At 37.6% G+C, this 13,602-nt stretch overlaps 1 protein-coding gene across 1 annotated transcript; it reads right to left on the reverse strand.

Annotated features, from left to right (window-relative positions):
• Positions 1–6,524: 6,524 nt before the first annotated feature.
• On the reverse strand, positions 6,525–10,816 carry s1pr5b (sphingosine-1-phosphate receptor 5b). The gene is made up of 2 exons (XM_017692952.2): positions 10,730–10,816; positions 6,525–9,241 (listed from the first exon to the last, which is right to left on the reverse strand). Exon 2 carries the CDS (start codon positions 8,962–8,964, stop codon positions 7,765–7,767), a length of 1,200 nt encoding a protein of 399 aa, XP_017548441.1. The 5' UTR covers positions 8,965–9,241; positions 10,730–10,816; the 3' UTR covers positions 6,525–7,764.
• Positions 10,817–13,602: the final 2,786 nt, after the last annotated feature.

Consider the following 13,602-nt stretch of genomic DNA (forward strand, 5'->3'; position numbering starts at 1 on the left):
TCTATATATGTATTACAGATGCATACACAAAATAAACAGCATCTGAGCTTTATGAGCAGGCCATTCAGACAATAGGCTTCTATATGTTACAGTTATGCACAATTACTATCAGCCAGTGGTACCAAAACATTTGTAGGTTACAGCTTAAATGGACTGTATGTTAGTTACACATTACTGTTGCAGGATGTATTGAAAATTCAGTACAATTTAACATTTCATCGGTTCTTTATTCTGCGCTGCATTCTGTTATGTGAATCAAATCGCACGTGCTAGTTTGAATCAGGGCAGATATGTCCACTAGCATATCTCTAACATACAGGAGTTTATTCAGTAATGTTTGATTTTGTGCTCTGAGCAACAGTGTAAGCTATAACCCATTTTAAAAATGTGTGATATAGTTTTTTTAATGTTCTAGTTAGAGATTAGAGATGTTAATTAAACTGAAACACACTGAATATCCAGTTGCAAAACTCATAATATTAGTTGTTTGAGTGATAAGAGATGATTTTAATTTGCTACTGTCTTGCACTGGTATTGGGCATTGTGATAACAGACTTGTTATTGATGTTAGGGGAAAATTCTGGTGTCATAAAAAAAAACCCTAATCAGCACATTTATCATTCTAAGATCAGCTTTCTGTTTAAACAACAACATTGTGAAATAAAGTTGATGATAGATCATTGTTCTTGCATATGTCTGGTGCATGTAACCTCAGCACGTGCTTTTTTTTATCGGAGTTCTGACTCAACAAGCATATGATTAAATCACTTCTGAAACTGTTGTGCAGCTGTTATCTCTTTGTGCTTCATGTCAGATTGAGCTTTGATGCTGGGTGTCCTCCAGGCCAGCACCTGTGTCTTCGTTTGCTCTCTGCACGGTAAATTCTTACAGTAATTACAAATGACTAAATACAAATTCAACAAGCAGGCACATGCATGTTGGGCACAGCATGAGTAAAGCTAAAAAAGTGAAGTCATTTCAATCTTCATGGTGTGTTTTATGTGTTGCTAAAGTTAATACATTATACTGTCAATGTACTGTCAATACATGACAGCTAACTAGAGCTTAGCTAGAATGAGCATTTGACATAAACTGTCATGACACCAAGCATTATGGCATCTGTTATAACAATGAAGCTAATGTAGCTAGTCATGTTAGCCACTAGTGTAGCATTGCCTAAATCACACATTTGCCTCAAAACTTGTTGATTTTATGGTGACACTGTATTATTTCTGACAACTCATCCGCAATGACTTGTCTATTCAAATGTTCAAATTCGTGTTAACTGCATGCTCAAGTCATTGAATATTTGCCTCATTGTTGCCGAGTCGTAAAGTTATTGGAACATTGTCCTGAACGAAATCTGCGATGACGGGTATTCAAATACAGTGTTGCCCAAGTCTGTATAAGGTATCAAAGGGGGAAAACCTACAAAAGACATCAAGTTTTGCTTCCTCAATCAACATATACTAAAACACATCTGTCACTACAGCGGTGTAATAAGGCTTAAAATGTGTGAAATCGATCCTTCTGAAGGCTGATGGCGCCAGGTTTTGAGACTGGCTTGTTTCTGTAGTTTCTGCTGCTGTACTAATTTCAGTGCAAATGTTCAAAGTATGTAGCATCAGTTAAAAAGACGCAGCCATCCTGAAGCCTGAATGTTTGTACATCTGCCCATTTTCGTAGATAACGGTATCATCAAACTTGACAAAGTTTGAGGTAAAATGATTGCATGCACAGTCAACACAGTGTGAAACAGCTTGTAGAGGCTTCAAGTTAACATTCATTCTAGCTATATTATCTCCAGCACTAGACTACAGAAGTCAGTTTTGGATGTATGGAGCAGAAGTGAAGTTTCCTAAAGTTTGCACTGGAGCTGCAAAGCTATTGTTGCTAGTCATGTTAACCATCGTGTTAACTGCATGCTCAAGTCATTGAACATTTGCCTCATTGTTGCCAAGTCGTAAAGTTATGGGAACATTGTCCTGAACGAAATCTGCGATGACGGGTATTCAAATACAGTGTTGCCCAAGTCTGTATAAGGTATCAAAGGGGAAAAACCTACAAAAGACATCGAGGTTTTGTTTCCTCAGTCTACACGTATTAAAGTCCATCTTCATGTGTAAAACCGATATAAGGCTGCTGTCACTAGCTTTTGAAACGGACTTGTTTATGTAGTTTCTGCTACTGTACTATTTTCTATAGAAACGTACAAAAGTATGTAACATTAGTTAAGCAGCTGCTATCTTTAAGCCTGAGTTTGAGGTAAGATGGTTGCGTGCACAGTTACCACAGTGCTTATAGCTAGTATGTGGCTATAAGTTAACAGTATTATTAGCTACATTAGCCTCGTAGCTCCAGCACAAGACTATAGAAGTAAACTGTGTATGTCCGAAGCAAAACTACTTTTTTTTGTTTACTACAGTTTGCACTTGAGCTGCAAGGCTAATATGGCAAGTCAAGTTAGCCGCTAGTTTAGCATTGTGTTAACTGCCCCTCCAAATCGTCACACATTTGTCCCAAACCTGTTGTAAAATAATCTCATACAGACTTGTTTCTGACACTGTGGCGTACAATCTTTTACAATGGACCGAAGGACAGACAAAAGCCCACTATTTTGAGCTAATTCTGGTCCATTTTTTACTGTGAACAGTATGTAATACAGTGTCAGAACCCTGCTAGAAATGCCAGCATAGACCAGCCTAGGTTGTGTTTTGAATGCTGGTATGATCAACCAGCATGATTATGTTGGGTGTCCAGCTAAACCAGCACCAGACCAGCATAAACTAGGATAAACCAGCATGGAATGCATGCTGGACTGTGCTGAAAAGCATTTGGCTCCACGTATTACTTAACAGTTTGATTCGAGTGGAGGATAATTTAGGCGCACAATGTTGAGCTCTTTGCTGTAAGTTAACATTATTGTTAGCTATCTTAGCTCTTGCACCAGTGCCTCCATGATTCATACTTACCCTTAATAACCCTTTGGAAGATGTGGTTTTGATTATCATGTACATATTGAGACAATGGGAGAGTGAGGGAGTGCTGTAAAAGGACTTTCAGTGCTGCGAAATCTAAACTAACTTTCAACCACTTGTGCTACTGTTTTGATTGTGCGTTTCGTATAGGGTGGCAGCGCGTATGATGTGTGTGTGTGTGTAGGCTGGTGAACACGTGTTTCCCACGCTTCGGTCTCATGCCTGTGGTTGTTTCAGTGCAGGGGCTTTGGTTTGGTATGTGCCTACTTCTGAGAAGCGTACGTGGTCACTGTGTCTGTGTTTTTGGGTGTGTGTTTGCATATGCATTTACGGGTAAACAGGGGAAAAACTGAGCTGAAATGAGGTTTGCAATAAGGGGAAGCTTGTCTTAACCCTCTGATTCTTAGCTATTCTTTTAATCGTCGTGGAGAAGCACAACCTACATGTAGACGTGCTTGGTATTAAGTGTGGTTATGCTGAAAAAAAGCCACTTGACCTGAACTGAGTAATATTTCATTGAATAAATGGGCTAAATGGCGTTTTTTATGTTGTTGTTGGTAGCCTTAAAACCTCTGAGATAATTCAGTGAAATACTGACACAAGTAGAAATTAGTAGCTTAGCAAAACAACTTGTACTGAGTACTGAGCCCAGGGGAACATCTTGCATTCAGCATCTGTCAGCAACTGTATTCTTCTCTTAGAAACTCAAAACGAACGGAGAAAATGGAACAGATGACAAAGTAAACCTACAATTATACTTGAGTAGAAGGATTAAAAGTGCAGCTCCTGTTCTGTGTGCTTTACTTTCATAAAACAACGCGTCAGGCAGCTGTGACAGAAACCATTTATATGCAGTAAATGCTTAGGATGTCTGGTTCCTGTCACCACCACTGTGCAAATTCTGACTCAGCAAGTTTATCTACAGCAGAGCATTTTAAATCAAACCACTTGGGATGACTTTGTTGACAATCCAACCATTACATTTTGCAGAGATTTCAAAAAATCAAAAGAATTACATTTGACATTTTTTACATTTACAGCATTTAGCAGATGCTCTTATCCAGAGTGACTTACAAGAAGTGCTTTGTCTGTCTAGAGAAAGTATCTTTGCTAGTTACCAATAGGTTAGTCACTGTAGATACCCAGAAAAAAGGAACACAGTTGAACACAGAACTCAATTCAATGCAATGCAATACAATACATTGCAATACATACAATTACCTTTTAAACCTGCCCATACAAAAATGCACCGTATTATAAATATATATTGACAGCATTTAGCATAATAGTGGTGCTTGTTTAGTGAGATTGCAGGTTGATTGAGCCTCTGTTGAAGCATTTTTGTTTTGTCTACTTTCAGAGTAGACATGTACACTATGATTCACAGCCAAATATTGTAGGTGACGCCCTTGAGCCACTTTAATCCAGTTTAATCTTTTTTAATCTTTCATCTTTGAGGACAAAATCAAGCTGCTTCAGATTCTGTCCATCCTTCCCCTGTGAGAAGATGACTCAGTTCTATGAGTCTGAAAGGATGTGTAGCTGTTCAAGAAGCACTCACTGAGAAAAGACTCTAAGACTGAACTTTGGAGGTATGGAAAAATATCCCCGCAGGTTTCTTTGAGAAACTTAAAGTGCGCCTCTTAAAAAGAATGAAAAACTTATACTTAATGCCCAGTTTACTAGAAATGAAATAAATGAAGCGGGGTCTCTAACGTTTGCACAATCCTGAATGCGAGAAGGTAACCATGCAGTCTTCCAAAACAGCAGAAATAACGAAAAACATTGTTTTGACCCTTAATTTGACTTGTTGTGTGAAATACAGATGTGTTGACAACCTTTGTTGTGTCATCTACAGGTCGCACATCTCTGCAGCATAGCAGACAGTTGCACTGTTTTTCAGTCTCTGCAGCTTGCAGACGCTGCGGTATGTAGGGCAATGCCATTACCAGATGTACAGATGAGGGGGCCACGGTTCAGCTATAACACTTTTCACACACAAATGTAAACACAAACAGATGTATGTGAGGAAACAAATGGCTGACATTTTGCTATATGTCAGAGTAGATATGCAAATGTACATTTTCAAAGTAGCAAACGCATAACTGGCCTTTAATAATAATAATAATAATAATAATAATAATAATAATAATAATAATAATAGTAATAAAAAAATTTCATGTTTTACACACACACAAACGCATATATATATAATATATAATGTGTGTGTGTAAAACATGAAATTATTTATTAATTAATTTATTTATTATTATAAATGTTTTATTTCTTTATTATTTATTCATTTATTTGTGTTTTTGTATGCACTCTGTGTTTAACCATGACATGTTTTTGAGTCTTATAATTATATAGTTAGAATATACTTATATAATATATACATATATAATATAGTTATGTAATAATATAAACTATAATATAGTTATATATATATATATATATATATATATATATATATATATATATAGCTATATTATATAGTATATATTTATATTTTTGTATTTATATTTTAACTATATTATATAGTTATAATTGTGTATGCAAGACTGACTGAGATTTTGTAACTAAAATGAATAGAGCAATAGAAATAAAAGTATTAATAATAATAATAATAGTAATATCATTATTATTATTATTCCTTATAAAATCACAATAAATCAGATGCAAAAGCTTCATTAAAAATTAATTGTTAAAAATGATAAAAAACATAAAATGCTAAAAATATATTAAAAACATAAAATACTAAATAAGCAATAACTTTTGCATAGACCACATTTCTCCAATATGTTAAATTTAGCAAATACCCAGTAAATGTGCATTAAAATGTGCAGAAGTGTGTTCTCTTAGAAAAGATAGAAACTTAATCATCATTACATGTTCTATTCCCTGGTTTACCCAAACCTTTAGTTGCATATGACAGAAACAAATTAAAAATTAGTTTTAAAAAATTTATTTGAGGTGGTCAAATGGTTTGAGGTGCACATAATTTCTCAGGGATTAGCGTGTCTGGTCATTTTGCATTTATTTGCTCAAAAAGCACCAATATTATAATAAATACAAATAACATTAATAATAAGTAGTGATTTTATGTATGCAAATATATTTATTTACCCATTTCTAAAGTTCTCCTTGAGGAAGTCTAGTATTATTTGTAGTTAGCATCCAAAACCTGGTTTGGTTAATCTGCATTTCATTAAATTACACTTGAAGTGCTAGTTGTGGATTTGAATAGTTTCAATGCTAAGAGTGTGGAGGGGTCCAGATTAAAGTATTTGTTCTTCTAACAAGCTCTCAAGATACTGTTTTAAAAACAAGAAATTCTTTTTTTACTTTTTACTGTAGTCTGTATTGTTATGTTTTATTACTATATAATTATGAAATATTAATATAATAACAAATATAATGTTTTCTAACAAACATAATCAGACTTCTTGCCCAGATATTTTGCCTGGGTGCCTAAAACATTTGCATAGTATTGTATGTGTAATAATATAATACTACATAAAAGCATTGAAGTAAGAAAACAAGCAGTTCTGGTCACATCAGAATGTTTATTAATATAATAATAATTATTCATTTTAAGGTACTAGGAGTAATGCAAAAAGGCACATAATTTAAGTTCAGTTCAACATTAAAAAAATATGTTTACAAAATATTTGAAAATATTTTACACATATAAAAACAAAGAATGTAATGCAGAGTTGTGGTAACAGATGCAAACTGGATAAAGAAACTGGCAAACAACTGTACACAGTGCTACATACATCCAGATATGATGTACATTCAGCAAAACAAAGTTGTATGTTTGATGGTTGTCAGTGGTAAGAGGAGTATTTACAGTGCAATGAATCATCCTTGGAAGTACACTTTGAGAACACTTCTGGTTCTGTTTAAATGTTGAAATGCCTGGGTGGTCATCTCATTGTGAAGGCTCTTTTAGCACATTCTGGCTTGCAAGACATAAACATCTACAGCTACTGAAATGAGGACCTTGCACAAAAACTTAGGACATTGCAAGCTATGTAAGTTAATTTCAAAGTGCTTGCAAAATAAGGCTTCCCTTCAGAAACTGCCAAGGGATTATTCAATTAAGGCTTCATTTACCACTGGCATTGTGTTCTGTTAACTGCTTTAGTATTTTACACAATCTATTCAGTCCACTACATGCTGTAAGCATTCAGTCTCAAAGTACCTGGATTTTCGAACCAGCGAAGCCCAGGTTTACAGAAACGGTCTTTTTCCTCATTTTGGAGTGTCTATAACAGTTTTGTTATGCTCGCAGAGGAGGTCTTCCTTGAAGACTTCTGTTGAGGTGACACCAAAATCTGGCCATGCTTGACAGTTCTGGCCCCATAGTTGCAGCACAATGTGATGTCAGATTGGCCTTGTCTTTGGTGTGGGAAAGCTTCTCATGCTACTGTCTGTCTGAGACCTTATCACTGTTATCAGGCTGAATAACCAATTACTCAATGAACTCGCACCAGGGTAACTGCTCTGCCTGTGCTTGTGCACTCATGAGGGCAACCTGTTCTCAGAATGTTCAAGCATTTAGATCGCTCTGAAAGGCTGCACCCACAAGCTTGAGGCGTTTTGTGGTGCAGTGAACAATTTGACAGCACATGATGACACCTGGCAAGAGGCCAAGTGATCATGAGTTGATGAGGCTCTTTCTCACAATTTTCAGACATCTTCATCACTGTCTAAGGGTGCACCACAAGCTTGATGTGTTCTATGGTGCATGAAACAATTTGACACCTGGTGGATGGAAGCCTCACAACTTGACAGACTTGAGTTTTGGGTAGATGATTCTGATGGGGGAAGATGTGCCATTCCCAGACGAGATGGTGGTCTCCAGGCCCCGGTGAACTGCCACTTCGGTCTTGCTGAAGCTACACTCCAGGAAGGGTATCCCAATCTTCTTCACCTGCCCATCTTCGGTGATGAGGCAGCGGCGACACAGCAACTTGATAATGGCCTTGCGCATGTCCTTGCTGGTCAGCGTGTAGATGATGGGGTTGATCAGTGAGTTGATCATAGCCAAGCCCAGGAAGTAGTCAGCCTTGAAGAGGATTCGGCAATCCCCGGCCTTGCACAAGAAGTCCAGGAGCAGGAGCACAAAGAGTGGCAGCCAACAGGCGATGAAGACTCCCAGGACGATTGTCACAGTCTTCAGCAAGGCCATGTACTTCTGGGATCGACGGGCAAGCCCCTTGCGCTGCAGGCTGCCCAGCTTCTTTGTGTTAGCCTTGACCGTGTGGAAGATGCGTCCATACAACACTACTATGGCCAGCAACACGGCGGTGAAGACGGACACACAGAAAATCACATAGTTCTTGGAGTAGAGTGGCAACACCGTGGAGCAAAGCTTCAGGTTTCCCATGCAGTTCCAGCCCATGATGGGCAGCACTCCTAGCAAGAGAGACAATGCCCAGCTAGCGCCAATCAGCGCAAACATGCGGTTGCGCTTGGTGCCATGGTAGGGCTTCATCCTCACCATGGTAACATGCCGTTCGATGGCGATGGCCAAGAGGCTGATGACTGAGGCGGCTAATGTAATGAACACCCCGCCCTCCCTCAGGAACCACAGCAATGGCGTTAACTTGAGAGTGTTGGGCCCTGACATCACAATATTGACCATGTAGGTGAACCCAGCCAGCAGGTCCGACAGAGTCAGGTTGCCCAGTAAGTAGTACATGGGCAGGTGGAATTTCTTATTCTTCCAGATAGCCAAGAGCACTATGGCATTCTCCAGCACAATGATCATACAGATCAGGAGGAAGGCAATGGCCTCTGGTTTGAGCCCATCCTTGTATTTGTCCTCCTTTAGCTTCCCTGTGTAATTGTAGTGGAGCTGGATGATGTCACAGCTTTGGTAATCTTTGTAAACATGCAGAAAGGACATGGAAGAGGAAGCAGAAATGGTCACTGTTGTCAGAGAGGCCTCTGCAGTCACAGAGCGAGATTCTGCCATTATTCTGCTGGGGTGATAAACTAGCAGCCTGAGATTTTTCAGTGCTATCTAATAGTCCTTTGACTGGACATGGTCCACAAATTTGTCAAGGCCAAAGAGAATAAAGAGAAGGGCAAGATGTTGCTGTTCCAGTTTTTTCCTCCCTCAGACTGTGCAATGACAAATTTGGAGTAAGTCAGTTGTATTCCATTGGTGTAAAGAGGGTCACCACTAGAGTGAGCCAGCGAGCAACACAGCGAGCAACAAACTTCAGGTTCCAGGTAATGAGTCCAAAATCCTGAGATGGAAACAAAAACAGAAAACTGGAATTAGTACAGAGGAAAATGCAAATGAGTGAGGTGATCTGTATCTGTAGCTTTACAAAATAACAGAGAGATGATTACAGTAGCAGGGCAAATGTAGAATATATGTTCAAGCGTGTTAGAAAACGGATGGATGGATGGATGGATGGATGGATGGATGGATGGATGGATGGATAGATCATATTAAAATTTCTTCAAGAAATAGATACATTATTTACTTAGTTTAATTATTTAATTGAAGCATTTGCCTGATGTTGGCAGACCATTAGCATGTGCCTACTCAAAGATCAGCTAAATATTAATTGTACCCAATTCAGTTTTACCTATTCCATCACCACTTTCCAACACAAAATGGTACATTTTAGGATCCCATTTTTCCCAGACAGTGCATTTTCTATGTACAATGCACTCTGCCAGATAATGGTAAGCCAAGTAGGGTCCAGGAATGTTTTTCTCCTCTGACTTTCTCCCACACATGGTAGCATTTTCCAGTTTCTTGTTACAGTGGATAAAGTTCAGTGCATGGGATGAGAATAAATGCATGTAGGGCAAACAGAGTTATTTTATGCAGGCCAACCTCATACTATATATTCAGATGTGCTGTAGTCTTCACATGTGCAAACTGCCTTGGGAAAAGCTCACATTACAGACAAACTCTGAGGTGCACAAAAAAATAAACTGCGCTGCGCTCGACTCTAGCTATAGAGAACTGGGGGGATTTAGAAGCCAAAGACATCTGTCATTCATCAGCTCACTAATCCTGCTATTAATTACTCAACAGTATAAGTGACAATAAAAATAGCTACCAGAGAGTCAACTTGAGCAAACATATCAGGTCCAAAATATCCTTCTATATGTAGCTACAGCTTCTAAATATATCTAGCTGCTACCAGCATAGGAACAAAAGTTATGCTGTTCTCTTTGTCCATAAACTGTTGATCTAAAATCTCCTGCTACAAAGCTGCAGTGGAGTGACTTAGTACATTGATCATCTATCAGCATAGGAACCAAAGTTGTGTTATTCTTCTACTTTTGGCCTAAAATTAAATGCTAAAGTTCTAAACTGAGAGGTGTGAGCAACTGTAAAGCAGGTACAATGCTGATCGTACAGAAAATAATGAAATAAAATACAAAAACTACATCAAATCATAAAAAAGAAGGACCAAAATAGCAAGCTGATTACTTTCCTTATAAATATACTGCAGTAGAAGTAAAAATATCACTTAAATTCATAAAAATCATATAAATTGAATTAAAGTACACAGAACTGAGTAAACAGAACCAGTTACTACCCACTCTTGCCATTTGCCATCTGGTAGAGAGCAGTTAACTGGGCAGACATAAAGGCTCTAAACTGTAATGCTGCATAATACAACTCGAGCAACACACTGACAACGATACTGTTCACTTCTTGAATCTGATGATGAAGAATGGAGAACTAAACTAGACATCTTGAAACTTACCACCACTGTGGAAGAGAACATCCAGCAGCTGGTCCAGTAAGAGAGAGTCTATGATCGGTGGAGTCTGTAGACTGTCTGAGGCGTTCAATTGACTCAGATGGATACAGGATACAGGTTACAAGCTGTGAGAAGGAGTGGGCAGGGCTTTCTCTCTCTCTCTCTCTCTCTCTCTTGCTCTCTTGCTCACATACTTTCTTTCTCTCTCTTGTCATTTCTCCTCCCATTTTGTGGTGTCTTGAATTCCAGAGGAAATTCATTTAAAACAAGGATGTAATTCAACTTGTCCTGCATCAAACGATCCCTAATTAGCACTGTCGCTCACACATGCTTATTTTCTATGATGCAGTTGTGGTCAGTTTAATTGCAGAATGTAAAATAAATGGTAAAGATTTCCTGCTGTTCTTCATTAGGTGCATTGTTCCTTTATTCTGTCCTCTGCACTGATGTAAATGGAAATAATGTAGATTTTTAAAACATGAAGTTCATGTCAGAGATTGTAAACACATCATGACTTGATAAGTTTCTCTAAAATAGAGCACAGAATCTAAATTTGGATGAACTTTGTTTACATCTTAATGCTTTACTCCTAACTGAAATTCCTCTGTATTCCACATTTGGGTGAAATGAACATGCACAGTGCTTTCTAAAGTGGTCATGCATTCTGTTGGCAGATAAGGAGGGCATATTTTTATGGTTATAATGGCAACATCAATGTTTCCTTGCATTACCTAGGAAATAAAGATGTTATCATTTCGTTAGAGCTTTCTGTTGAACAGAGCAGAAAGAAATCTATATTTTAACTAAGAAGTCTTTCAGTTGTTTTTGTGGCAGTAAATCAAGATTTAGGCTTGATTAGCCTCTCCAGCTTTTGTGTATTGTGTGGTTCGGTTACGGTAATCTTTCCTGCAGGCTCAGGTTCAGACTTGTTGTTACACTTTCTCTCTCTTGGCCAGGGATTACAGCACCTCCATAACGTTGCAACATTTTTTCTTTAAGAAACCAAACCTGTGTGAGAACCATTCAGCAAACTGCAAGTCAATGAGAATGACCTGTTTGCACATGTGCATGTGTGTATAGTGCTGTGCAAAAGTCAGAGAGCCCTCCTTCACTTATTTCATTTCCACTGAGTGCGGTTACTAAGAACGTGCTTTTCATTCTTCATCATCAGGAAAAAAGCATTACATAGAAGCTTGACAGAGAAGAAACTACTAATGTAAAGTATGTTCTTTTCTACCCACCCAACGCCTATAAACGTCATTACATAGAAGCCTGGACTACTAAAGAGAAGATCCAGTTTTTCAGTATTTAGTGTGTCCATTCTTTACCTTTATTATAGTTGACGTTCTTTTCAGGAGCCTCACTTTCAGTTTTTCAAAGAAATCTGCAGGCATATTTTCCCACACCTCCAATGTTTAGTTTTAGTTTAGTTTGTTTGCATTTTCTATTTCTCATGATCTAAGTAATCAACACATTCAGTGATGTTGAGGTCTGGACTCTGGAGTGGTCAGTGCATAGTTCTGAGAACACCAGCAGCTTTTTTGTATGATCTGCAAATGTTTTTTTTTCTTTTTTGTCTGTTTTCGTTTTTCTTAGTAAAGGTTTCTTGATGGCTTCACATCCTTTCAGACCTGTAGAGTTGTCTTCTTATTGAAGCATGCCAGGATTTCACAATATTTAATACTCATTTCTCACAATAAAATACTGTATCATCAGTTTCTTGTGAACATATCTTCACAAATTTTCTGTAGTAACACAACAAATACCCATGAAGTTGACATAACATTATAGGAGATGGACAAAAAATAAAAATAAGAATAAAAATCTGAATAAAAAAGTTCTGTGATTTTGGTCATGTCTGTGCAAATTATTATTCTTTGTCCATACGTGAAACATGGTTAATAAATATGTAAATTGATTGTTTTTTAAGATTTAGTTTATCCATTTCATTGAATGAAAATTGATAAAGATCAACATATTTACAGGTCTGGTGAATGTAAAAGTCTGTTTTCTTCATGTGTAAATTGAAAGGAAATTACTGGCTACGTGGTTGCATACGTTTTACAGTTGTTATCTAAAAATACAGGAGATATACAGTATTTTAATTGCAGTTTATTACTGTATGTGTACAGCAGAAAACAGCTGCATTAATCTTGTGGTCCAGAGTTGCAGAGCAAGTGTGAGGGTGATCTCTCAAAGATTAAAGATTTAAGTGCTGTTTATCTGATGGGGACAGTTTTGGTGGTCTACCAGGTCTTGCAGATAGTTGTTAGGAGCAGGGTCAATTTAATGCGTGGGCTTGCCTTTGCTGAAACTCAGGGGTCCTGGGTAGTTCAGGGCCTTTCATTGGCTTTTTTTTTAAAATTATATTTATTTATCCCTTGATTTGGGCCTACCAAATGATCGCTGGGTTGCTCAGTCAAATGGGAAAACAATATTTTAATAAGCCAATTTTTTTTTAGAATTTTAAGAAATTTGATTAGTTTTCTGTGAGTGCTGTCATTATATGGCTAATCATATCATACATTCTCTGCCTTCTATTCTCTGTTCTGCCTCAAGCCTTCAGTTCATTATCAGTGCGCTCATGTTTGAATTTTAAGCTCTAGTAGTGTTTAAAAGAAACTGCTAATGTAAAGTATGTTCTTTTCTACCCACCCAAAGCCTAAAAATATCATTGTTCTCTGTAAATTTGCCAATTACAGAAAGCTGAAATGTGCTTTTGTAAAAGCGTCAAAGCAAACATTCAACATTACTTTAGTGCATTAAAGGTACGACTGAATGGGCCATGAACAATTTTTATGCTGGCCATAGCAGAAGGGGACGTTCTTGGCTTTGATGATTAGGTTTAGGTTTGCTGTGTCCCTTGCTTTTGTACA

Source organism: Pygocentrus nattereri, chromosome 30, assembly GCF_015220715.1.
Source record: "Pygocentrus nattereri isolate fPygNat1 chromosome 30, fPygNat1.pri, whole genome shotgun sequence".
NCBI lineage: Eukaryota > Metazoa > Chordata > Actinopteri > Characiformes > Serrasalmidae > Pygocentrus > Pygocentrus nattereri.